The sequence below is a fragment of the Gossypium arboreum genome, chromosome 4 (genome assembly GCF_025698485.1).
Source record: "Gossypium arboreum isolate Shixiya-1 chromosome 4, ASM2569848v2, whole genome shotgun sequence".
In the NCBI taxonomy this organism is placed as follows: Eukaryota; Viridiplantae; Streptophyta; class Magnoliopsida; order Malvales; family Malvaceae; genus Gossypium; species Gossypium arboreum.
Window position 1 is genome coordinate 115,106,408 of NC_069073.1, and position 27,966 is coordinate 115,134,373.

The following is a 27,966-nucleotide window of genomic DNA, read 5'->3' on the forward strand; positions in this document are numbered from 1 at the left end:
AGTAAAAATTTACACATACATGTTTGAATAAATTACGTAGAGTGCCTATGTAGGTACATTGTTTAGGTACTTAGAATGTCTATTTTGACATGTTTAGAATGTGTTTAACTGAGTTTTAAATTGGTTGAATAAATGGTTTTGAATTGCTTGATGTGTAAGATTGCAGGGAATGGTAACCTTAATGTTTAAGGCTCATATTGAGTCCACACAACTAACACATTGATGTGTAAATTGGCCGTGTGTCCCCTGCTATTTAAAATTTTCAAAATAGAATGCCTAGGAATTTACACATGGGCAGAGACACGGGCGTGTATCTCAGCCGTGTGAGGCACACAACCTAGCACACGGGCGTGTGGCCTACCGAGTGACTTGAATCAGAGAGTTACATGGGGTAGAACACGGTTTGAGACACGGGTGTGTCCCAAGACCACAAGGGCGTGTCCCAGATTCACACGGGCGTGTGTGCCCTGTTTTTAGAAAAAAAATTAAAATTTTGCAAAAAATTTCCTAAATGTCTGATTTAATCCCGACTCAATTCTAATGTTTATAGTGGGCCTCGAGGGTCCATTTAAGGGACAATATGATTAGTTTCGGAAATGAATTGTAATTGACATGAATTTGTTTGTAATTATTCTGTAAACTCCAGTAATGCATTGTAACCCTATTCCAGTGACGGATACGAGTTAGGGGTATTACATTTAGTGGTATCAGAGCTTTGCAGGTTTAGTCGGTTCTCGGACTGAACGTAGCATATGTGAAGTTCAGAATACATGCTATTATATAACCAATGATAATGTGATATCTCCTGACTCTGACGAGATTTATCTTTATTTATATACAGAGATGCTTTCCAACCGAGCTAATTCCAATAATGCTGAAAGCGATATTCAAGTACTTGATTAAAAAGTTATTTATGACGAGTAGAGACGGAACTCATAAAGGTATGAATAAATGTTTATATTGATTATGCTGATGATAAATGTTATGTTATACGTGTGAATATATGAAAATTAAATTTTGAGGCATTACGGCCTCCACCCCCTCACCTATACATCTTATATAATAGAGTTCACAATACTTATATTGATTAAGTTCACAAGTGAGAAACCGAAGAGTTCAATGGTTGAATGATTAATAATGTGGTCAGAACTGAGAATGGGTTAGCAAGTAAAGATAGTTTTAGAAAAGAAATCATATTTTTTTTAAGATTATTCGGCATACGCAATGTCATTATTAAGGAAGAAGTTATCCACGAGTAATCGACTTATTCGAGCATGATACTTAAAGAACGGGTTAACCGAAATTTATTCTGAATTGATTTCTTTAGTGATTGGGATAATGTGAGATTATTGATGATTGTAGTAGTCAATGGATAGTGTTGAAATTGCAAAGATATCTGAATGCAATTGTTATTGTCGAGTATCATATAGTGATCTCTTCTGGGTATTCTATATGTTCATTTATTCTCAGAGGTATATGTAACATTTCATTTTCAGAGGTGATTCTTATCGTAAGATAATGTTAGCTAATCATAATGTTAGATGGAATTATTATTAGTCTGGTTGATTCATGATCGGCATTATTCTATCTTTCTTTGGTTTTCTAATCCATTATGTTTGATAGAAGACCTGATGATAAGACTCATATGATACCATTTTCTACTTCTATTGGTTGAAGTTCTAAATTATATGTATACAATTTATATTGTCTCTATCACGACTATTTCTAGTGTTTATGAATAATATTCTTCTTCTGGACTTTCTCTGGGATATCATCAATCTCTTTATCTTTCAATGTGGTTTTTATTCTCAGAAATTCAGCATAGCTTCACATCTTGGATTTCATTATCTTGGTTTTCTTATCATTTTTATTATTTAATTTATCAAACATAGTTCATCTGTAAAAGATATTCATTGGCCAGAGGTAATTATATTCATTACTATTATAAATTTTTGTTCGATCATGAAAGCTCCGTGGTATGGATCTCAGATTATAGAAGTTGTATTATTGCACTGATTGTTCTTGGGACTACTTTCGGTTTTCCTCTTCTATTTTGGAGTGTACTATTGATGTTGAGGTATTGTTCTATCTATATGGTTGAAACGTCGATCCTATTATAGCATTATGGTTTTTAATCTATCTGATGGTTGTGGCTTCAGTATAGTTCAAAGTTTCGATGATAATAATTGAAGTAGCTTTATTATACATAATCCCGTTCTAGTTCTCGTGACAAGGGTTGACATCGACAAAAGTGTAGATGGAGGAAGATTAAGCTCAAACTTGTATATTAGTTTTCACTCCTCGGGTAACCTTGATTAGTGTCAACAAGTCAATAACGGGATGTCATAATTTGTTTGAGTTAATGCAGTTTGTGGTAATTTTCGGTTGGTATTTTGAGAGAATTATAATATATGGAATATCTGGATTGCCTTGACAACCAGAAGAATGGTTTATTCTGAAATGTTATTATCTAATAGATAAAATCGACTCAGTTATTCTAATCAAAGTGGGTTATTCATTTGAAAGGTTAATTGAATTTATCTTCATGTCCGAGAATAAATTTTATGTATTCACTAGTAAATTGACGAACTGTCAGAATGAGTGATTTATATTTTAGTATTTTTTTAGAAAGTGACAACATCACTGGTAAATTGACGAACTGTCATCACAAAAGTTGAAAGGTTGTTCTAAAATTTATTATTTATTTATTTTTTCTAATTTTTAATAAGAGCAGGGGCTTAATTGCTTTTTTGAAAAAGGTTTGAGGGCCTTTTTAATGTATTTTGAAAGTTCAAGTACCCCAATTGAATGAAAAAAAAAGCAGGGGCTTAATTGCTTTTTCTTTAAAGAAGTCTAAGAGCCTTTTTAATATATTTTGAAAGTTCAAGTGTTCAATTGAGTGCAAAAAAAAAAAAAAAAGGAAGAGACTTAATTGCTTTTCTTAAAAAAATTTGAGGGCTTTTTACACCTTAAGCCAATATTATATATGTATATTGTATAACAAAATGTTATATATTTTCTTTTAATATTAATCTTTCCTTAATATATCTCATTATTCTCCTCATCTCAATGCTGTTCCCTCCCCTTCCCTTCATTCTCTACTTTCTAATTTTTCACATTTTTCTATTTTTTTTTTATATTTTAATTTTCTTTCATCCTAAGAATAAAACTAGAAAGTGGAAACTCAAAAGAAGAAAAGAAAAGCAAGGCAGACGACAACAAAGCTTTTGCCTTTTTAAGTTTTAGTTTAGTTTTAATATAAATATATTTATATTATAATTAAGATATAAAAAAACCATTCTTAAACATATTGATAAATCAAAATAATATATCGAAACATATCAATACTTGTACATATCATTATTAGAAGAAAACTAATACATTAACTCATATATATCGGTAAGCTTAAAAATCTCGTTAATTTCTCTTTCCATATATATATAAATTTTACATTATATATTTTATTTAATTAAAAAGTTTAGATAATCTATTTGTGCCATTTTTCAAATTTGAAAAAGAAAACTTAATCAATAAAAATGGTAGTTTGGTTTAATGTTGTAGATTTCAATTTGTCAAAACTTTACCTATCAGACTAGCATGAGACCATTTTCAACTATTTTTATTTTTCAATTCTATAAATTAAAAATTCATTGATAATGAATTTAATTTTTATATTTTATTTATTATTAGTGTTTTATTTTGTTTTCTTTCCTATTTTTATTTATTATCAATTTTTAATTCGTCTATAATTAATATAAAATTTATAAAATTAATTAATTAGTTAAAATTTAAGAGAAATAAGAAAATGAAACGTGGCATCATATTGAGGAGGAGCACAAATGGAATAGATGTAAGAGTGAGCAAAACTCGATTCGATTAAAAAATTGAAAAAATTAAAATTTTAATTTAATTGAATCGAGTTATTCGATTAATTCGAGTTAACTAGAATAAGTAATTCGAGTTTTGAGTTTATTGTACAATTCGAATAACTTGAATAATTTGAATAATTCGAATAATAGATTGGAGTAAATTCCTTTTGATCCTTGTAAATTTTAAAATGAGCAAATTTGTCTCTCTCAACAAAAATACAAAAAATAAATTTAAAAATCCAAAATATTTATAAAATTTTAAATTTATATATTTTAAAATTTATAAAAAATTTAAATTTTTTAAAATAATAATTTTAGAAACTAAATAAGTTAATTAATGATTTAAGTTTAAAATTTTTTTTTTTTACTCGATTCAATTGAAGGCTGTATATTAAGGCAGAGGATTTCTACTCACTAAGCTTTTGCCTTTAAGGCTGTTTTTCTATTTAACATGAGTTTTTTTATTCATTTGTTTTATTTTGTGTTGGGTCGGGTATTTTTTTAAGTGATTTGGGCCAAGCAATAGGAAAATTGATTTAAATGGTTTTTTATTGGTTTATCTAACTTGCGGTTCGCGGTTCACAATTCATTTTAGTTCATGGATCATTTGGCTTTTCGCTTCATTTCAGACTAGGGTAGTGTCTGATTAAGTTCGATTTGAACAATCATGGGTGAAAACTCTAATGCTCTGTTTGATTTCTACAAAGAAATAATATTTGACAATATTTTTTTTTCACAAGCAGTCAAATATTATTCCTTCTAAAATGTATGTTTTTATTTTCATTTTAAAAATAAACTTGAAAATAGCATTAATTTTCTCTTCTCATATTTTTTTTATACATATATAAATTACATAGTATAAATTTTATTTAATTAAAAAAGAATTAGATTTGGAGCAAATCCTAATTAGGAGTGAGCATTCGATCGAGTCAAATCGAGTAAAAAATTTTCGAGTTAGTCGAGTTGACGAATCCTATTTTAACAACCAAATTCAATTTGAAATTTTTTTCAAGTCGGTCGAGTTAACGAATCATATTATTTATACTCAATGTTGTGTTAAATGGATCAATTATTTAACTAGTAGATGAAATACAATATTATTTAACTACATAAACAATATAATGGTTTTACTTTTTAACTTAATAGGTAAATATTTATCAAAACGACGTAATTTTACTTTTTTTTTATTTAGATTTTTAGATAACTCAAATTGTATAGTTCATATTCAATTTAAATAAAAAATATTGATTTTTTTAGTTGACCCAAATAACTCAATTAACTCGAACTATTTAATTCAAAATTTAAATTTTTATCTTGTGGTTCGTAGTTCATTCTGATTCGTAGTCACTTTACTTGGATTAATTATTCTTGATTCAATTGACTTAATCGGCCGACTCAATTCGATTCGATTTGAACATTCATAATTGAAAATTTTAAGGCTTTTGTTTTTAAAAATATTTTATGTTTCTAGTTCCTATTTTAAAAATTAAAAATACATTTGATGAATAAAAGTTAAATTTTGCTTTCAATAATGAAAATATGTTTGGTACAAAATTTTCTTATAATGGAAACATGGAAATAGTTTTGAAATTTAAAATTGTTAAAAATAATATTAAAAATGAAAATTATTTTTATTATATGAAATCAAATGGGTAAGCAATATAAATGGTCATCTAACTATTTTCGCATTCTTGTTTTGGTCACTCATCGTTAAATTGATAACAGAAAGTTTTTTTAAGTGGTATAATAACACATTTAGTCCTCAATACTTACATATTCTACCAATTTGATTCTAATTCTAATTCTAATTCTAAGTAATTCAATAAATTTAACCCTTCAGATTTAAAAATTCTATCAATTTGATCATCAAATTTACTAACCAAAGTCTTCAACTTTTAAAATAGAGACATTGCATATCTATTAATTATTTTATTTATGGTAGAAATTTTTCAATTCGATACATAACTTTTTTTGTTTATATTTTTAAAAAGTTGGTGTTATAAATTAACTAAACACTATTAAAATAATAAAAATGTAAATTTTAAAAATATAATATATAATAAATCTATATAAATAATATAATATTTGTAAAAATTAATTTTTCACTTTGACTAGCATAATTTTAGTTTTTAATTAATTTTGTAAATGATTTGACACTAAATTAGATTATTAGTGATATGTATTGCTTATTTTGGATTTAAAAATTTTAAAATAATTAAAATAAATAGAACACATAATAATCTCTTAATCAGTTTATAAAATTAATAAAAAACTTTATCAATGTAACAAAAGAAAATTCAATTAATTCTTTCATATTTTTTCTAATGAAAAATTAAATGCTCATAATTTTTCTTATACAACAATTATTGATTGGACACTGGAATCTTTTAAAGCGGTACTTTTTACTCTGGATTTAATTTCTAATTTTAAGGACCAATTTCGAGGACTATTTCTATGTTCCTTGAAGGAAATAACCGACTGTTAACAACACAAGTAAATCTAAAGCATCTTTTTTAAAGGTTTTTCCATTTTATTTTATCCAAATTTTATCAATCAAAGAGTTATTAAATATTATATTTAGAAAAAACTAATGAGAAAAAATAGGAAATAAAGTTTCAAGATAAACTTATTGAAATCAAGAATTGATTTAAAAATGAATCGTTAGTTGGGAGAATTTTTTTTATTTTTTGGGTTTTACAAATTTATAAATGTAAAACGCCTTTGTTTTAAAAGTTGAGATTTAAATTTATTAAATTATTTAGAATTAGGATCAATTGATAGAATATATAAATATTGAGGACTAAATATGTTATTATACTAGTTAGAAAAAGTTTTACTATTATCAATTTAACAACGGGCGGGTGACCAAAACAAAAACGAATTCAAACATTCGTACTTAAATTGAAATTTTTTTAAATTAAATGTCCAAACGAAGAATGCAAACTTAATTGAGTAACCATTTGAATAATTTACTCATATTTTAAGTTGACTTTAATTTATTTATTTTGTTATATCATAATCATATTTAAAATATTATATATTTATATAATATTTTAATACACTATTAATTTATATTATTATGAATTATTATTTATATTAATTTAAAATATTATATCTTGGCAAAGGTAGCATGAGATCAATATTTGGTCAGTCCATACCGTGGAGGTTCGCATTTCATTTACATTAGTTGATTTGAAACATTCATAAATATAAAATTTAAATCGGGTTTTGCTTGTATCAGATTACATTTTAGTTATTTATATTTGGAATGTTACGTTTTAGTCACCTACATTATCGTTTTGTTATAAAATGGTTACTCTACTGTTAAACTCTGTTACCTCCCTAACGGTAGTCCTACGTAGCAATCTAAATGTGTTTTAATTGCCAACTTAGATGTCCAGTTATTGAGATGAAAATAGGTTTTTAATTAAATATATTTAATTTAGATTGTCACGTAGGACATCTAAGTTAACATTTAAAACTCATTTGGATTACCATGTAGGATTAGGGGTAAGCGTTCAATCGAATCGAATGAAAAAATTTCAAGTTAATCAAGTTGACGAATCATATTTTATCATCCTAATTTGATTTGAAATTTTCTCGAATCGAGTCGAGTGAGATGGAATTCGAATAGAATATATTTGTTCGAGTTAAATTTTAAAAAATAATTTTGGGTCCTTGTAACCACTGTCACCCACCGTAATAAAATTTGTCCACCGTAATCAAAATTTTTATTAACTTTCATCACATCATAATTAATTTATTAATCTTTTATTTACGGGTTAGCTTGTTTGCTTGCTTAATTGTTTCAATTATCTTCAGATTTTTGTCACTATGTATTTTGGAATTAAAAAAAATAAATGTAAAATGTGATTTTTAATAAAAGTTATTTTAAATATAAAATGTGAAATTGATACCAATATAAAATTTTAACACGAATATTTTATAGCATCATTAATAATTCAATTTTAATATAAATATTCAATATGACTAAATAATTCAATAATATAAATAATATAAAATGTAAAATTTAATTCAATAATATAAATAGTAGATACAAATAAAATTATTACTATTTATGTTTAAGGATTTTTGAATAATTTTGATTTTTATTTGGGAGTAAATGGTAAGTAAAAGTTTAGGGAAAAATAAAAAGTTTTAGGGAGTAAAAATTTGAGGGAAAATAAATAGGGGAAGTAAAATTTTGGAGGGAAAATATTAAAAAAAAATTTGGGGGGTGGGTTTGGGGTAGATGGGAGGTGGGATGTGAAGGGAGTAAAAGTTTTAGGGAGAAAGTGAGAGAGAGTAAAAATTTTAGGGGAAAATAAAAAGTTTTGAGGGTTTTTAGGAGTAATATTTTGAGGAAAAGTAAATGGGAGAGTAAAATTTTGGTGGGAAATGGATTTTGGGTAAATGGGGGCTTGGGATGGGAGGGGAGTAAAAGTTTTGGGGAGAAAGTGGAAATGAGTAAAAGATTTTAGGGAAAATTAAAAAGGTTTGAGAGTTTGGGGTAAAAATATAAAATATTATAGTTTGATATTCGATTTATTCAAATTATTTGAGTTATTCGAATTCGAAAACTCAACTCGATTCGAACTTAAAATTTGAAAAAAAATTCTAGTTAATTCGAATAACTCGATTCATTTAACTCGAAATTCGAATTTTTTTCGATTTTTTAGAGTCGAATCGAGTTTTGCTCACCCCTATGTAGGACCACTATTAGGAAGGTAACCGAGCTTAACGGTAGATTGACTAGTTCATAACAAAACGATAAAGTAAGTGACTAAAACATAACATTTCAAACATAAATAACTAAAATATAATATAAGATAAATAAAAGTGATTATTTTTATAATTTACCCATTTAAATATCATGTATTATATCATATAATTCTCAATTCAATGTTGTGGGATTAAATAGAGTAAAGATAATAATAATAATAATAATAATAATAATAATAATAATAATAATTCAGATCAACACTATGCTAAAACCTTGTCCACGATTGAGTACATATCACAAGGAGAAATGTCAATTAATGTTAAGCTCATGTCCAAGCTTAATTAACTTACTATCTCATTAAAAATATATATTTGACTAATTAACCTATCTCTGAGCATTAAAGTATATTTATGAGAGGTAGTAAATGTGGGATTCGGGTTAGTTTGGATTAGATTGTTTTTAGATTCAAATTCATTTAAGTTTGGATATTTTTCAAACTTTGAATATTTTTTAGATTCGAACTCTTTCAAGTTCGAAATTTTTTCAAATTCTAATCAAGATCGTTAGGTGGACTTAAACAAATTTAAATAATTTTAATATTTTATAAAGTAAAGTCTAAATATAATAATTAATTTTACTTTTACATGATGATAACATAATACAAATTCACTTCAGTATAAAACAAAAATTTATATATAAAAAATGTATACAACAAAACTAAAAGAATACTTATTATATGTAATGTTTATAATTATATAATATATAAATTTATAAAAAAATAATTATAATAATTATGTAACGTTTTATTTTATTGTTACTGTCTTGGTTTTTGAAGTTTTATTAGAACATGATATGAAAATATGACTTTTAAATACATAAAATGACTTAAAAATGTGGTAAAGGTATATCATTAATATGAGATTGTAGAGGACAAAGAACTTTCTACAAGAACTCCTAAAATTATATTCTATTTAAACTTTGCCTGTTTAGAAGACATATTATTAATCCAAAAGTGAAAATTATTTGGACAATAAATCATTGTTGTACAATTTTTCAAGAAATTTCTATTAATTTTAAATTATTTGGTTGCAAAACTTGATGTTGAATCTTGTAAGAAGAAAGTATATTCTACTATGATATATTCTTCTCTTTACCTTATATCGAAAATTTTTAACGAAATCTTGAAAGTAAAGAGTGTATTCATGTATGAACTGAAACTTAAACCAAGTCATTAATATAAGCAAATTCACGGGCTTGACCTCAAATTTTAGCAAAAAATTATGCAACAATCTTATCAATCATCGGTTTATTGTAAGCAGATAATTAATACGGTATGATAATTGGAACGGAAATAGCCCTAGACCCTAAGTAGTCAGGGCTCAAGAATGTTATAACAAAGACCATAAATCATATGTTGGTTGGCTACATGAACATGTTCATGTATGCCTTGAGGGCTTCCAAGATTAGCAAGCCCAACAAACATAAACAATAAAAATAAAAATAACATTTTGCATTATGGACTTTGAGGTTCAAAACTACTAGTGATTAGGGTTATATTTAAGAGGAAAGGATGAAAGGACATCCTCACCAATTGGAGCATACATTGAGGATGTAACGCCTCAATTTTCGGGAATCCTGTGAATGTTGGCATAGGTTTAATTATGTTAGTGGGCCTCTAGAAAGCCCAAACTTAAGATAGAACCCGACAATTTTAGTTAATTTTTGTTCCATAACAAAAAGGGGGTGAAATTATGAAATAGAACCTATGTGAAAATGTTTGAAAATGCTATAGGCTAAATTGAAGTGGCCAAATAAATAGGAGTGCAAAATAGGAGGATTTGCATGACAAACCTCCCATTTTACATGAAGTGGCCAGCCATCATGTTGTTGTAGACAAAATGTGCACTTGATATCCATAATTTATGGTACAAATTGATACAAATTGATAATAGGTTAGGTAAATGTTCCATGATAATAGGTTAGGTAAATGTTCCATGATAATGGGTTAGGTAAATGTTCCATGATAATGGGTTAGGTAAATGTTCCATGATGGGAATTTCATGTCTTTTGTATTAAAGAATTAAATGGATGAAATATGAAGTTTTATTAAAAGAAAAAGGGGTGAAAAGAACAAAGTTTTGTCCATCTTTGTTCATCATAGCTGAAAGTTAGAGAAGAGAAAGGAGAGGAGAAAGCTCTTGAGTATTCGGTCATTAGGAGGAGGAAAATTGAAGGTAAGTTCTTGGTACCTTGCTTCTATCTTGATGTTCATGAGTTCTTCTTGATTCTACCTTAACTCTTGAAGCATATTTTGGTTTTTAGTTGTGTTGTGAGCATTTAGTCATGAATTAAAATGAAGGAAATGGTTGTTGTTTCATGTTCTTTTGATGAAAAAAATGGAAGATAGGTAAAGTTGAGCCAAACAAATGAGCATGCATGTGCCTTAGATGTTAAAGGGAAAAATCAGCTAACATGTTATGCTTTAAAATGATGAAATGGAGATTATTCTTAAGTAAAATCATAGATATGTGATGATTGATTGGTGATATACATGTTTAAATAACATGCATGCAAGTTAGGTGTGAAAGAGTGATTTGGTAATAAATCTGCTTGGGACAGCAGCAGTAACGTGACTTTGGAAAATCACCATAAATTGTGGGAGATGAGTTAGAAGCTGCATAAATTATGTAATTAAAGCTTAATGAGTCTAGTTTCAAATGAAATAAACGAGAACATATTTTGAATTCTGTACAATAAGAAATTTGATTCGTAATGAAGAGTGGTCAGATTAGTCAAACAGTGAAACAGGCGAAACTTTGAGAAAAATCTGGTATTGATTGGCCAAACCAAAAATTCTGAAAATTTTATGGATATAAGATATATGAGTCTATTTTCAGTGAAAATTAACGACACTTGATTTGGAGTTTCGTAGCTCTAGTTATAAATGATTTAGTGACTATTGCTCAGGAAGACAGCTTGCAGTGAAATTATGAGTATGTGGTAAACATTGACAAAAATTTGTTAATGAGTTGTTTATTGATTTCTTATAAGCTTACTATGATCTGTAGGTGTGGTTGGCCGAATATTGTAAGGGGTTAATACGTAGTTTGTATTTGAATAGTTAGATTAACGTGTTAGTAATCCAATTGAAGGCGGTTCGTGTGTGGATCTCGTCAGCATAGCTCGCAAACAGGTGTGTAACTAACACCCTCTTTCTTAGTCTAGATCGGCAAAAGCCGAAAAGCCGAAAAGCCGAAAAGTCGAAATACCGAAAACTGGTATTTTGTAGATTTTGAGTGTCTGCGAATGCTCGTGAGGTAAATTGATTAATGTTTTTGGTAAGTGCAATGTTTGACGCAAAGTGCATGATTTACGTGCCTCGATATTTTTGGGCTTAATGGGCCAATGGGCCCAATTCAGTAAGAACCCTCGATGCGTGATTCGTAGTACGTGAAAGGTAGGAATATGCATGAAAAACCCTAAAATAGATAAATTACTGAAATACCTTTAAAAGTGAAAATTTACGTTTTACCCTAGGAGATAAATTAAAATACCCTAGGGTTAAATTGACTTAAATGCATGTTTGATTGTTGTTATTTCTTGCATGCCATGTTGTTATCATCGATGCATGGGATTGGGATATTGACGGAGGAAGTCTTGAAAGTGGCTTGTCCACGTCTTTGAAACTTTGCCTCAATTTATTGTTAAGCGAGCGAGCAAGGTGCAAGCTGTGGAGTGTTAAATTTGGGTGGGTTGAGCTATTCCCACATGGAGTGTATGGCTGATGCGGGTGGAGTGTAGTGGTTGGTGGGTTGAGTAGTCTCCCAAATGGGCTTGCATATGTTATTGATGTTGCATGTACTTCCAAATGGGCCTATGGGCCATCATTATCTGAATAAGGGGCTAAGGCCCGGTTTATTATGTCTGAAAAGGGCTCGCCCAGTACCCTCATTACTGAATGGGCTTAGGCCCAATGGGCTTGAGTGACTTGGGATTTGAATGGGTTTTCCTTACACACTGAGTTTCCTCAAACTCACCCCTTTTATTTTCATCCACGCAGGAAATCCCCAACCATAATGGGCTTGGAGCTGTGAGGGAATTTGGAGTGGCCACCCGTTCTGAAAGTTTGGTTTTATTCTGGTGAACTAGACATCCTATTATTTACGTTGAGGTTTGGGTTTTTAAATGTAATAAGGCCGCTTAATTATTTTTGATGGTTTTAATATATATTACTAAGATAGGTATTACTTATTTTAACTGTTGAAATTGGATAGCTTTAGGGCGCGTTTTAAAAAAAAAAACAACAATTGATTTCAAAATAACATGACAACAAGCAAAGCTTCCATAATGAAAGTATTTTCCAAAATTAATCACTTTTCCTAAAATGACTTAATCAAATCGGTTCCTAGAAATATCCATGACATTAAGGTGTGGCAATGGTAGTATGCATGTCTAGGATTGGATCCGAAGGAGCTTGGTATTAAGCGATCAGATGGACTCACCACCTCTTTTCGGTTTCCTACCGGTGCATGACTTTCATTCACCTTAACCCTTAATGAATTAATCTTTTGAACATCAAGTACGATTTTCTGGACTTAGAATGAATTTTTTTTTTTTACGTTTTTGATGTGGCATGCCGGATCCGGCCATAACTTCTGGGCCGGGTTTGGGGTGTTACAGAGGAAATAGTTGCAATCTTCTTGTCCATTGTGACAGAGAGCAAGTTGATAAGCTCTGCAAAATGTTCGTCTCACTCGTAGAGCTCCCTTGGGTTAAGCTGATCAATAGGAGTTTCCCACCAATGATAAGTTTTTTCTTCTATGTGATTGTTGAGCCAGAACAAGTGCCTTTTGTTTTTCTTTTGATGCTTGTAGTTAGCCGTGGACCTCATTGTAATCTTGGATTAGTGAGTTGATTCTTACCTCACAGTGAACATCAACAGGAGTGTGAATGGTTTCATAAAAAAGGTTGGTTTGGGTTCAAAAAGTGTTTAGCAATAGATTCAACAAAAGGATGACCAAACACATAAGTCTTACTTGCCGGTGAAAAAACAATAAAAAGAATCTCACCACCACAAAAATGGAGAGCTTAGAGATTTTCTTGTAAATTCTTAAACGTCATTTTGAAAATGAGATAAGCTTGTCATCCTCATTTTCAATGATCTTAATCTCAATTTTTTGTCTTCCCCTAGTTTTCTTGCTTAAGCTTGCCATTGCATAAAAAGATCTAAAGACAAAAGAAACAAGCAAGAAGGTTAAAGAAAATGCTTTACTAGCTTTTTGGATGGTTTGAAATGAAGTTTTTCTTGGATGAAATGTATATATATAGGCTAAAAAAAGTCAAGAAATTACATGTTGAAACTAATTAAATTAGGTGATAAAATTTGACATTCAACGAGCGATCATCGTGTTAGTAATTGAAGCTAGTCTTGAATTAGGTAGGTAAATATGTTTCTTGAATGTAGTATAAAACTTGTTTTATTGATCGTATATACATTACATCAAATATGCCATAAAATGAAAAAAAATTCATGATATCATGGTGCATTTTAAGTTAGTTATATGTTGAAAAGTACTGAAAATCGATACTGTTATTTAGTAAAATTAGAAGCTCACTCTAGAATAACTGATAAAATGTTCAAAAAAAAAAGAAAAACTTCTAAAGAAATCAATAAAAAAAAAAGTCCAAAAGCATATAAGGAAATAATTGATATCAAATTTATTGCATTGCAAATTATGTTAAATTTTAGAATAGGTTAGGTTATACTACCAATGAAAGTATGATGAAGTTGTTAATAACAAGTGAAATGAACCTGATTTTGCTTTTCTACTTGGCTTTATTTTACAATGCATGAAATATCGCAATATTTGCATCAAGGCTATACAGAGAAGTGTTAGAATTAAGTGACCCAAATTCTTATTTAAATAAAATACGATGGAAAATAAAATAAAAGTAAAATCCATATAGAACTAGACTTCTTTTATTTTATTTTAGAATAAGGTTTTAAACCTTATTAAACTCCATCTATTTTATATTGATTAGGATAAGGTGTTTCAATCCTACTAGAATATGGCTTTGCAAGCCTATAAATAGACATAGTCTATTCCTCTTGTATTTGAGTAAAAATTTTTCGACATAGTGAATTTTCTTCTCCTCTGCCTGTGGTTTTTTTTCCGAAAGGGTTTCACGTAAAATTTATGTGTTCTTTATTTTTATTTATTTTATTCTATTTTATTTTTCACAAATTGGTATCGAGCTTAGGGTTATTCATCTCGATCACGGTAATGGCGTCTTTGAAGTATGAAATTCGTTGTTGGATCGCAACACCGATTTGCGTTGTGGCAAATTAAGATGCAAGCGATTCTTGCAGATGGATCTAGAGGATGCCTGCTAGGATAGATAAGATGCCTTCGACATTAACAGATGAAGAGAAGAAGCGTAAGGATCGAAAGGCATTAACACAATTACATCGCATTTGTCCAACGAAATTTTGCAGGATGTGATGAAAGAGAAGCGCATTGCATTATGGAAGAGGCTAGAACAAATATGTATGTCGAAAACTCTAACAAGCAAGTTGCATATGAAGCGGCGTCTTTATGCTCATCGTTTGGAGGAAGGTGCGTCGTACACGAACACTTAATGGTGTTTAAAGAAATTCTCTCAAACTTGGAGGCCATGGAGGTTCGATATGATAAGGAAGATCTAGGGTTGATTCTACTTTGTTCGTTGCCCCGTCTTATTCAACCTTTAGAGACACGATTTTATATAGCCGCGAGTCTCTCACAGTTGATGAGGTTTATGATTCTTTAACCTCGTATGATAAGATGAAGCATCTTGTGGTTAAACCCAACTCTCGGGAGAGGGTCTCATTGTTCGTGGGAGACAAGACCGGAATGTTGATGATGATCGTGGTAGAACACGAGAACGGAATCCTCGTGGTAAATCTAAGGGTAGATCGAAATCTTCAAGCAGAGGTAAAACTTGCAACTTCGCAAGAAGAAAGGGCACATTAAATCTGAGTGCTATAAGCTACAAAATAAGATTAAAAGGAGGTGCGAATCAAAAGGAAAACAAACGGAAAATTCGGTGAAGGCGATGTTGTAGAAGACTACAGCGATGGTGAACTTCTAGTTGCTTCATCAATGATTCTAAAGTAAGCGAGAGTGGATACTTGATTCAGTTTGCACCTTCCACATGAGTCCCAATCGGGATTGGTTTACAACTTATGAAACGATGTCTGAAGGTGTTGTTTTGATGGGAAATAATGCTTCATATAAAATCGCGGTGTTGGAACAATTAAAGTTAAGATGTTTGATGGAGTTGTCGAACACTTAGTGACGTGCGGCATGTTCGAATTGAAAAGAAATTTAATTTCGTTGAGTACTCTTGATTCAAAAGGGTGCAGAGATACACGGTGAAAGTGGGGTTTTAAAGATTTCAAAGGGTCCCTTGTTGTGATGAAAGGGCAAAGAAAGATTGCCAAGTTATATGTTTCTGAGGTTCTCTCATTCTTGGTGATGCAATTGTCGCTTCCTCTTCCTTGTCGGATGATGATATTACTAAACTTTGGCATATCGCCTAGGGCATATGAGTGAGAATGGCATGGCGAATTAAGCAAAGAGGACTTCTTAATGGGCAAGGAATTTGCAAACCTGAATTTCTGTGAGCCTTGTGTTTTGGGAAGCAAAGAGAGTTCGATTCACTAGAGGAATCCATAACACGAAGGAAACATTGGAGTATATCCATTCGATGCGTGGGGGCCGTCGAGTGCCTTCGAGAGGTGGAGCTAATTATATGCTAACCTTTATTGATGATTTTTCCGAGAAAAGTTTGGGCGTTCTTCACGAAGCGTAAAAGCGATGTGTTTTCCACATTTAAGTCTTGGAAAATTATGATTGAAAAAGCAGACGGAAAAGCAGATAAAATACCTCCGCATGCAGACAATGGCTTAGAGTTACATTACGATGAGTTTAATAGATTGTGCAAGTCGAAGGATCATGAGACACTTGACGATTCGTCATACTCCACAACAAAGCGGCGTTGCGAGCGAATGAACGAGCGATCATGGAGAAGGTTCGATGTATGTTGTCAAATGCCAACTTACAAGTCATTTTGGGCGAAGCGACCTCTCTTGCATGTTTTTGATCAACCGATCTCCATCCGTTGCCATTGAGAAAAAGACTCCACAAGAGGTATGGTGCGGTAATCCCGCTAATTATTACGATTTAAAGATTTTTGGGTGTCCTGCGTATGCTCATGTTGATAATGGAAAATTGGAACCGAAATCCATTAAATCGTTTTCTTGGTTATAAAGTGGTGTAAAAGGCTATAAGTTATGGTGTCACGAAAATAGAAAAGTTGTGATTAGCGAGATGTTGTTTTTGATGAAGCGCTATGCTACCTAACTTATCTCTTAAAGACTCTTCCAATAAAGAAAACCAAAAGCGGTGGAGCATCGATTAATACGAATCAACTCCTCAAGCCGATACAAAAATTGAGAATAGAGTTGCTTCTTCACCGCAATACTCTATCGCCAAAAACAGGACAAGAAGAGAAATTAAACCTCCAAAGAAGAATGCCGAGGTTGATCTAGTTGCTTATGCTTTAAATGTGGTGAAGATATAGATGCGAATCAAGAGCCATTTAATTATTACGAGGCGATTAGGCTGTGAAGACTCGAGAAAAGTGGATGTTTGCTATGCAAGAGGAGATGGAATCACTCCACAAAAAGCGAACATGGGATCTTGTAAAACTTCCTAAAGGTAAAAAGGTCATTCGTTGTAAATGGGTGTTTAAAAAGAAAGAAGGACTCTGGAGTTGAAGAACCCGGATATAAAGCAAGGCTTGTTGCAAAAGGTTACTGATCAAATTCCGAGTGGACTTCACAGATGTGTTCTCTCCGGTTGTTAAGCATAGTTCGATTCGAGCTTTGCTTGGTATTGTTGCCATGCATGATTTGGAGCTTGAGCGGTTAGATGTAAAAGCGCATTTTGCATGGAGAACTTGAGGAAGATATTTACATGCAACAACGAGAGGGTTTTATAGTCTCGAAAAAGAGGACTATGTTTGCTTCTTTGAAAAAGTCCCTTTACGGTTTGAAACAGATCACCAAGACAGTGGTACAAGAGGTTTGATTCCTTTATGACTTCTCATGATTTCAAAAGAAGTAGTTTTGACAGTTGTGTCTACTTTAAGAAAAAGTTGATGGTTCTTTTGTGTATCTACTACTTTATGTTGATGACATGTTGATAGCGACAAAAGATAAAGAGAGATAAGAAAGGTTAAAGCCCAACTAAGTGAAGAATTTGAGATGAAAGATTTAGGACCAGCAAAGAAGATACTTGGTATGGAGATTCTCGAGATAGAAAAGCAAGTAAATTGTACCTAAGTCGGAAGGGTACATTGAGAAAGTTCTTTGCGGGTTCAATATGCAGAGTGCTAAGCACTGTTAGTACTCCTTTAGCGACCATTTCGGACTTTCATCGGCCTTATCTCCTCAATCAAATAATGAGATTGAGTACATGTCACATGTTCCATACTCTAGTGCGATAGGATCTCTCATGTATGCTATGGTTTGTTCACGTCCGATTTATCATATGCGGTCGGTGCGGTTAGCGAGATACATGGCGAATCTCGGTAAAGAACAACCGGAAAGCGATTCGGTGGATTTTAAGATACTTACGAGGCACTACTAATGTTTGCTTACAGTTTGGAAGAACTAAAGATGGAGTTATAGGGTATGTTGATGCTGATTTTCTTGGAGACCTTGATAGAAGAAGATCTCTCACGAGTTACGTCTTTACAATCGGAGGTTGTGCAATTAGTTGGAAAGCCACTTTGCAAACTACGATCGCTTTGTCTACCAATCGAAGTGAGTACATGGCGATTATCGAGGCTTGTAAAGAAGCTATTTGGTTGAAGGGACTATTTAGTGAACTCAATGAAGACCTTCAAATCAGCACGAGATTTTGTGACAGTCAAAGTGCCATCTTTCTTACAAAAGATCAAATGTTTCATGAGAGAACAAAACACATTGATATTCGGTATCATTTTGTTCGTGATATTATTGCTCGTGGTGATATTGTTGTGAGCAAAATTAGCACTCATGAAAATCCTGCAGATATGATGACTAAGTCACTTCCTATAACCAAGTTTGAGCATTGCTTAGACTTGGTTGGTGTTCATTGTTGAAGTTAAACCCTTAAGGGGTTTTTGGAAGAGGTGAAGAACTTGTTTATTGAAAGTTCGCGATGAAGAACTTGTTCATTGAGAATTTGTGTCAAGGTGGAGATTGTTAGAATTAAGTGACCCAAATTCTTATTTAAATAAAATACGATGGAAAATAAAATAAAAGTAAAATCCATATAGAACTAGACTTCTTTTATTTTATTTTAGAATAAGGTTTTAAACCTTATTAAACTCCATCTATTTTATATTGATTAGGATAAGGTGTTTCAATCCTACTAGAATATGGCTTTGCAAGCCTATAAATAGACATAGTCTATTCCTCTTGTATTTGAGTAAAAATTTTTCGACATAGTGAATTTTCTTCTCCTCCGCTAGTGGTTTTTTTCCGAAAGGGTTTCCACGTAAAATTTATGTGTTCTTTATTTTATTTATTTTATTCTATTTTATTTTTCACAAGAAGAATAGATGAAGAAAATCAGTTTATTATAAGTTTTAAGAATTCAACTCTTAGCATTGCCGGTAATAACAAGTAAATTGTATCCACATGAATAATATAATACATGATCACTACTTTTCATAAAATTTTAATATAATAAATACATAGCTAAGTAAATCCTATTACATATACAAACTTAATCTAAGTACAAAATAGTACTAATAAATTTATACTTTAATCTTATAAGTAAATTATTGACACAAAAGAACGTATACAACAATGAAATGATGTTTTAATAATATGTGACGAATAATGAAACTAGTTTACTCACTTGGGATGCGAAAGTGTTGGCCGGAAACTTCCTTTCCTGTCGTTTTAATTTCCTTGGTCGAAATGGAAATCAAACAGCGAATGCAATGACTCTAGAAGGCATGAGAAGATCCGGCGACTGGTATTGGGTGGAGGATGCACTTTGGGAAGTCCATTTTGCTGCCATTGATTGGAGGTTTCTTGACCCTCCTTAGACTCTGATTTTGGCATTGATTTGGGGATATTTACCATCGACAGTGGTGCTTTCCCAGTTTACTTTCTTTGACTTTTGTTCTTTCAAGACAAGATTATGGTTAAGTTGAAAAAGGATTATCGATGATATTTAATCTCTGATTCGAGGGAGATCAAAGGGCTCATTTCTTTAGAGGATAAGTTTGCTTTTCCTTTTCTATTTGCCTATCTATTTTTCCAGTCATTTATTTTTACTTTATGTTTCTCCATTTTCTAAGTTTACTTTAATAAATGAACCAACTAATTTTTAGTAAAAAAAAAATGGAAGTGATATTTATTACTTTTGCATGTGTTAATTTATAAATTCATTTTATTATTTCCAAGTTTGCATTTTTAATATATGTTTAACATATGAAATCATAATTAATATAATATGAATATGATATAATATATCAAAAGTGTTAGGTGTAGTGATAAGATTTGCACTCTCAAGAAAAGATACGAGTTCGAATCTTGAAAATAATTGTCTAAGTAATCACACAGTAGAATCAAACAATTACAAGCACAACTGGACTAAAAACTATTACAATCCAAACTAAAGCTAACAAATTGAACTAATTGGATTAGGCTAAAACTTGCACACGACAATTGCACATGATGGAACTCAGAGACCAACATATATAAATATGCATATTATTCATAAAATTTATAAAATAATTTAATATATTTTAATTATTACATATAATTAAATTGTGCGCGGCTCATGTATAAAAATTAATTTTATATGTAAAAAATTAAATATCTTAAAAGAATAAAAATATAATCAATTTTCTCAAAATTTTTGAATGCTAATCCCTAAATAGAGAAGGGATTGTATAAAACTGTGATTCCACTTTATCTCTATCCCTTTCCAATAGTCGAATCATAATTTCATGCAATCCTTTCTCTTTCTAAACATGAAAGCTTTTAAGTGTTATAGTATAAGTGATAAGTTAGGTGGTTAGGCAGTTAACAAGTTGGTATTTTTGTTAAAGGGTTGTTAGCAGCAGTTAGACTTATTCCTGCTATATATAAATCGTGTATGTGTACTGCATAAAAAGTTAAGTAATACAGAATAATACCTTTAGTTACTTCCTCTTCATTTATTCTTTAGAGTTTTCTAATTTACTAAGACTCTATCATAGTATTAGTCGCTCGGTGATTCTCGGGCATGGCTACCACGCACTCGACCGACTCTGACTCCGTTGAGCCTAGTGGCTGTGTGTTCACCGATGATCGAGTTGTTACCTCATTTCTTCGACATGAGGTTGTTAAGCTTGACGAGGGATATTTCATATAGTGGCAATAGCAGGTACGACTTATTCTTGCTGGTTACGATTTACTCGGTTTTCTTGATGGCTCTTTGTCTGCTCCGACGAGGTTTGTTCAAGCATCCAATGGCACGCTTGTTGCTAATCCATCTGCCTCTGTCTTTAATCAACAAGATAACCTTCTCACTTCATGGCTACTCTCTACCATCAGTTCATCTTTTTTGTCCTTCTTTACGGACGTACGAACTGCAAGCAATGTGTGGCTCATGGCGAATAACTTATTTGTTGCTGACCCGAGTACGAAGCAATCTCACCTTCGCCACGAATTTCATTCTCTCAAGAAAGGTAGTCTCTCTATCCGATCTTACGTTGACAAAATCAAAGGCTTGTGTGCTCTTTTTGCAGCGTTTGGTTCTCAGATTTCGGAGGCTGAGAGGTCGACAGTTTTGCTTAAGTTTAAGGCTGTCGTGTCCTCTGATTCGCTTACCTCGGCTCCGTTGCCGTTCCAGCGTCTTGTTGATGCTCTTCTTGAGTGCGAAGCTCGTCAAATATGATCCGTTCAGGATGTGATGGTTGCTATGAAATTCATGGAAGGGTCTCCGTGGCACGTGGAGGACTGCTCTTCTCGTGGTGGTTGTTCCTCTGTCCGTGGTCATGGTCAAAGTTTTCGCCCTAGAATTCAATGTCAGATCTGTAGTAGATATGGTCACCTTGCTCAACGTTATTACTACAGGTACCACCGTGATGAACAGTTGCTGATGGTAGCACAGGTGGCACACCAAGGAGGGCTAGCGTCTGGGATCTTAAATGACTACTGTAAAAATTGGTTAAATGGTCAAAATTGGTCTCTGAGTCATTTTATTCGACCGAATGTGGGGATAGAGAATGTGGTTCCACGTGGGCCATATGCACTTAATGTGCCACTTGGGCCAAATACCTTTGTGTCGCATGGTAGTAGGCCAACTACTGATGGGCCGTATGGGCGTGATTTTGGGAGATCTACTGCTCGATCCATGGGTCAGTATTATAGTACCGCTAAATTGGGTGTGGCTGGTAATGCACGTTAGCCGATCAATGCAGGCCACAATTTTGAGCCTCGTGGCATTGTCAGGCCTTGTCTAAATGATGGCCAAAATTCATTTGGGCCCAATGCTAATTGTGTCAATCTTGATAAGCCTTTGCCAAACACTGCTCCTGAAGTTCCGTGGTGGACAAAACCGCGAGCTCATGTATTTGATGTTGACTCGTCTCAGTATGACTCGTCTCAATTTGTTGGAATACCCCGGTTTCCTGAGTTGCATGCTTCTGACTATTCCGATGCCACAGCCTATGATTCAAATTTTAATAATTCTGATTCTTATGTTCCGTTTCCGGTAGGGAGCACGTCTTGGTGCCTAGATTCAGGGGCTATTCACCATGTGTGTCAAAATGCCTCCGATTTACATGCCTCCAACCCATATACAAGTAATTCCTCTCTTCTAATGGGTAATAGGGTATCCACCAAGATTTCATCCATTGGAGTACAACTATACCTACACAGAAGAAATTACTAAATCTATCAAATGTTTTGTGTGTTCCAAGCATCCGGAAAAATCTGTTCTCTGTGTCTAAATTTGTTACTGATAACAACGTATTGTTTGAATTTCATCTATCTTATTGTGTGATTAAGGACATCCAGACATAGGAAATCTTAATGCGGGGCCAAGTTCGTGATGGACTCTATCATTTTTCAGCAGGATCAACTGTTCTACGTCCTTCTGTTCACAATGTTGCTTTTCAAGATTGCTCTATGGGTGGTGATGTTTTTACTTTGTGGCATAAAAGGCTTGGTCATCCTTCTTCTACTATTGTAAAAACTATTCTTGACAAATGCCAAATTATTTGCAATAAAAGATATCTTGATAATGTTTGTATAGCCTATCAATAAGGAAAATCGTACAAATTGCCTTTTTCCCACTCTAGTACTGAATATGTTGACTTGTTTGAATTAGTTGTTTCTAATTTGTGGGGACTGGCCTCTGTTCATTGTTTAGGGAATTTGAATTATGTTTCGTTCATTGACGTGAGTAGTCAATTTACTTGGGCTTATTTGATAAAACGCAAATCTCAAGCAGTAGAGTGTTTTTTACAGTTTCAGAAAATGATACTCACTCAGTTTGAGAAGCCTATTAAAAAATTCCAGAGTGATTGGGACAGTGAGTTTCATGCCTTTGCTTCTGCTCTAGCGAGCCATGGGATTTTTCATTGTCTTTCATGTCCTTACACCTTTGAACAGAATGGTATTTCTGAGCGTAAACATAAACACATTGTGGAGACTGGTCTCACTCTTCTAGCTCAGGCTAATCTCCCTATGAATTACTGGGGCTATGCGTTCTGCAGTGCGATTCATCTCATTAATCGTCTACCCACTCCGATTCTGAAGGGAACGTCACCGTATCAAGCTCTGTTTGGTCATGAACCATCCTATGATCATCTTAGGTGTTTGGGTTTGTTGCTTTTCGTACTTACGTCCTTTTGTTCCTCATAAGCTTGATTTTCAGTCACAACCATCTACATTTTTTGGGTATAGTTCGCAACATAAGGGTTATTACTGTTTAACACCAGATGGTAAAATAATTGTCTCTCGGTATGTTATTTTTGATGAGTCTCAATTTTTGTTTCCTGTATCTACTAATTCCGGTGCTCAGTCTTCTTTGGGTACTACTACATATGTCCCTGTTGTTCAGTCCTTTATTCCTACGAAGCTTAACGAATTTCTGAGCCTGCAACTGGGGTCTCTTTGGCCGGTCATACGAGTGCGACGCCTCATTCTGATTTATCTGCTACATGTAGTTCTCCAGAACATGTTCCAGTTGGTTCGATGAATGAATCGGGGTCTGGAGCACGGGACGTACTTCTATCTACTGAAGTTGTTTCGGTCCCTCCTGAGCCGGTTACTGTTCCTATTGTTTCCACTACTAATACTCATGCTATGGTTACTCGGTCTAAAGCTGGGATGTTTAAACCCAAGGCTTTGACTATGGATAAAATTGATTCTGAGCCAAATTCTGTTGAGGAGGCACTTGCTCATCCAGACTGGCGTCTAGCAGTTCAAGATGAATTCGATGCCTTAATCGCTAACTCTACGTGGGAACTTAGCTTGTGATTTCAAAGAATAACGATTGGATGCAAAGAATAATCCTGATGGGACGATTGCCCGACGGAAGGCACGGTTAGTAGCCAAGGGCTGTTCACAGTACCTACTTGTGATTTCAATGAGACGTTTAGTCCAGTTGTCAAACTTGCTACTATACGAGCCATTCTGTCTTTTGTTGTGACAAAATGGTGGCACCTCCGACAAGTTGATGTTAATAATACTTTTTTGAATGGATACCTAACTAATGAAGTTTTCATATAGCAACCCCTCGGCTATGTTTAGACTGGTCCAAATGGTGAAAAGTTTGTATGTCGGCGGACAAAAGCTTTGTATGGCTTATGGCAAGCTCCTCATGCCTGGTTTGACAAATTAAAGCAATTTCTTATTTCTACTTCCTTTGCTCTGTCTAAATCGGATGAGTCGTTGTTTATCTGATCTTCCTCTAAGTTTGCTCTCTATGTTCTTGTCTATGTGGATGACATTGTTATCACTGGCAATTCATCTGCCGCAATAAATTGCTTTGTTTAGCAGTTACACAACAAATTTCCTTTAAAGGATATGGGTGATCTCTATTATTTTTTGGGAATTGAAGTAAGTCGATCTTTATCTGGCAGTCTTCACTTATGCCAGCGCAAATACATTCGAGAGCTTCTTCATTGAAGTTCTATGAAGAATGCCAAAAATTGTTCATACGCATCAATGGTGAGTTCATCCATGTTGTCTAAGGATGAGGGTGAACGACTTGCTGACCTGACTGAATATCGTAGTCTTGCTAGAGCTCTTCAGTATGTAGTGCTAACATGACCAGAGTTGCTTATGCTGTTAATCGGGTATCTCAGTTCATGCATGCTCCCATTACTATACATATAGTAGCGTTAAAACGTATTTTGCGGTATCTACGTGGTACTCTTTCTCATGGGCTGGTTTTTCGACGGTCTGATAGACTGTTTTTAATCGGTTATGCTGATGCCAACTGGGGTCTTGATTTTATGATCGATGGTCTACTACGGGATACTGTGTGTACTTTGGTCATACACCTATACCATGGTGTTCTTAGAAGAAGCAAGTTGTTTCTCGGTCTACGGCAGAAGCTGAGTATCGTAGTTTAGCCACGGCCACTAGTGATATTGCTTGGTTGGTCTCTCTATTAGCAGAGTTACAAGTCTGTCCTATTGATTCCCCGACAGTGTGGTGTGACAATTCTAGTGCCGTAGCTATTGTAGCTAATCCGATTCTTCACTCCAAATTCAAACATGTTGAACTTGATTTGTTTTTTGTTCAAGAAAAGGTGGCTAATGGTGACTTGGTTGTTGGTGAAGTTCCAGCCTGTGACCAGGTGGCGGATATTCTCACTAAACCATTGTCCGTGTCTATGTTTACTCGGTTTCGTCATCTTCTTCGGGTCTTATCACTCGAGGAAGCTAGGTGAATGTTATAGTATAAGTGATAAGTTAGGTGGTTAGGCAGTTAACAAGTTGGTATTTTTGTTAAAGGGTTGTTAGCAGCAATTAGGCTTATTCCTACTGTATATAAATCGTGGCTTATTCCTACTATATATAAATCGTGTATGTATACTGCATAAAAAGTTAAGTAATACAGAATAATACCTTTAGTTACTTCCTCTTCATTTCTTCTTTAGAGTTTTCCGATTTACTAAGATTCTATCACTAAGTAGTTCCATATTTTAGTTCTAAAAGGTTGTGTGAACATCAATCAGGTTTTTAAGTTTCAATTATTTCGTGCCAAATCATGGAAAATAGTTGAGATAGACATGTTTCCCATAATATGTTTCTGGGTATGTGAACAGATCCACAAAAACAAAAGATCAGAGTGTAACAAGGCAAGTTGCCCTTAGCATACACTGTTTAAAGCTTGACCATTAGCACTAGCAAAGGACGCTTATTCTTCTCAATTTAACTCTTTTGTACCACACAAATGCTCGCATCAAATGCTGCTAATTTTTGTTGAGGAAAGTGATGATGAGCTCATTCACCTGCTCTGGTAGTTGTTCTTGAACAAAGTGATTCCCTTCTGGCATGAAAGTGATGTCCAGATTAGGCATAAACTGCTTCACTATCCCTTTCTTCATGTACTCCTCCATTCCTGGGAATTTCATAAAATAGTCCTTCTCCCCCATTATCAGCAATGATGGAGCTGTCACTTTTGGATTGGTTATACCATAATCCAATTGAGAGCACCTGTAGGGGACCTGCAATGCGGTTCGGAAACCAGAATTTTGATATAAAGTTGCATAGACCTCAAGATCCTCCTCTGTGAACCATGGTGGCAATGGAGTAGATGGATCAACCAAGTCCATTATCTCCTCGTTTTCACCAGCTACTTGTAGCTCACTTCTGCAGAAGAGAATGTAAATGTTTCTTACAACGGTCTTAACATCAAATCGGCCGAAATCCGCTTCAGCTCTTCCTGGTTCTGCCCATCTTAATATGTAGAAGCCTTTGGGGAGGAGATCAAATTGGATACCAACAGGACCAGGTATAAGGAAAGGAATGCCTAGTGTTATGACACCTAACACCCTTTCAGGGTGGATAACAGCTACCATAAATGCAGGCACTGCTCCAAAATCCTTCCCAACAAGAAAAACCTATATGTTTTTTTCCATATGGTTAAAAGTTAATTTGCATAATTAATGTCTAAATGCAACATGATTTTAAAACTACAGATTTATTAAATTCAGTTCCGGCCAAACAAATGAGACAAAAATCTTGAATTTGGTATCAAGAATGAAGAAAAGGCAGATATTCTGCAAGGCAAGAAGACAAACAAACAAGAAAAATGAAGTAATGGTTACCTTATTGATTCCCAACAAATCAAGAAGGGCAACAACATCGTCGACAAGGTCCTTGAAACTAGCTTTTTCGGGCTCCGGTGGGTGGTCGGAGAGTCCGTAGCCCCTGAAATCAAAAGCAATTGCTCGGAAACCAGCATTAGCCACAGCAATCATCTGGTGCCTCCATGAATACCAAATCTCCGGGAAGCCATGCAGGAAAAGCACCACCTTAGGACCTGCACAACACCATTAATTATCCCATTAATTCCAATAGAACCAACATCAACCAATCTTATATTATATAGTATACTTCAAACCTGTTCCACTTTGGGCTACGTGAAGCTTTAATCCTCGCACTTGGACATGGCTGTGCTGAATCTTTTCCATTGTTTAATAACGGAAACTGACCAAGAAACAAAACAGAGTGATGCTGGGGAGGAAATTGGGATGAGATTATCGGAGTTCACGAAGATGATGATGATGTGCCTTTGAACCACTCACTATTAAAATCAATAAATATCGTTTTAAAGGTACAACTACTAGCCTTAGACGTATTTAATAGTCTTGCACCATTAATTAATAATGATTCCATCTATATTTGACCATTTGGATTTTGTTGGTGTCTCACCATCTTTATGTTTCTTTAATTTATTCATACAATTTTCTTTGTTTTTTACAAACTCCTTCCCGAGCAACGGATAAGTTATAAAATGATGATTTAAGCTTTAATCCAATTAAGCTGGTGTGATCAAATTATAAAGTAAAATTTGAAGGTTAAATAAGTGTTTATATTTTTTTAAAATTTTAAAATTTAATCTATAAACTTTTATTTTATGAATTTAATTTATCTACTTTTTAAATTTAAAATTCAGATCCAATTATTAACACGATTAAATTTATATTAAATTCACTAGTGTGACATTTTGAAATTATAAAGAGTAGTTATTTGGTGACCATGTAACAAAAATGACATTATAGTGGACTTGAATTTGATAGGAAATTTTAATAGTGT

General features: G+C 33.0%; 1 protein-coding gene and 1 long non-coding RNA gene across 2 annotated transcripts; one reads left to right on the forward strand and one right to left on the reverse strand.

Moving 5' to 3' along the window:
* The first annotated feature begins 10,641 nt into the window (after window positions 1-10,641).
* LOC128291470 (uncharacterized) lies at window positions 10,642-12,843 on the forward strand. The gene is made up of 3 exons (XR_008281261.1): window positions 10,642-10,826; window positions 11,745-11,785; window positions 12,653-12,843. It is a non-coding gene; the product is annotated as an uncharacterized LOC128291470 (long non-coding RNA).
* A 13,094-nt stretch (window positions 12,844-25,937) lies between these two features.
* LOC108458017 (uncharacterized) lies at window positions 25,938-27,515 on the reverse strand. The gene is made up of 3 exons (XM_017757247.2): window positions 27,272-27,515; window positions 26,976-27,190; window positions 25,938-26,768 (listed from the first exon to the last, which is right to left on the reverse strand). The coding sequence occupies exons 1-3, from the start codon at window positions 27,339-27,341 to the stop codon at window positions 26,118-26,120; spliced, it is 936 nt and encodes a 311-aa protein (XP_017612736.1). The 5' UTR covers window positions 27,342-27,515; the 3' UTR covers window positions 25,938-26,117.
* Between the last annotated feature and the right edge of the window lie 451 nt (window positions 27,516-27,966).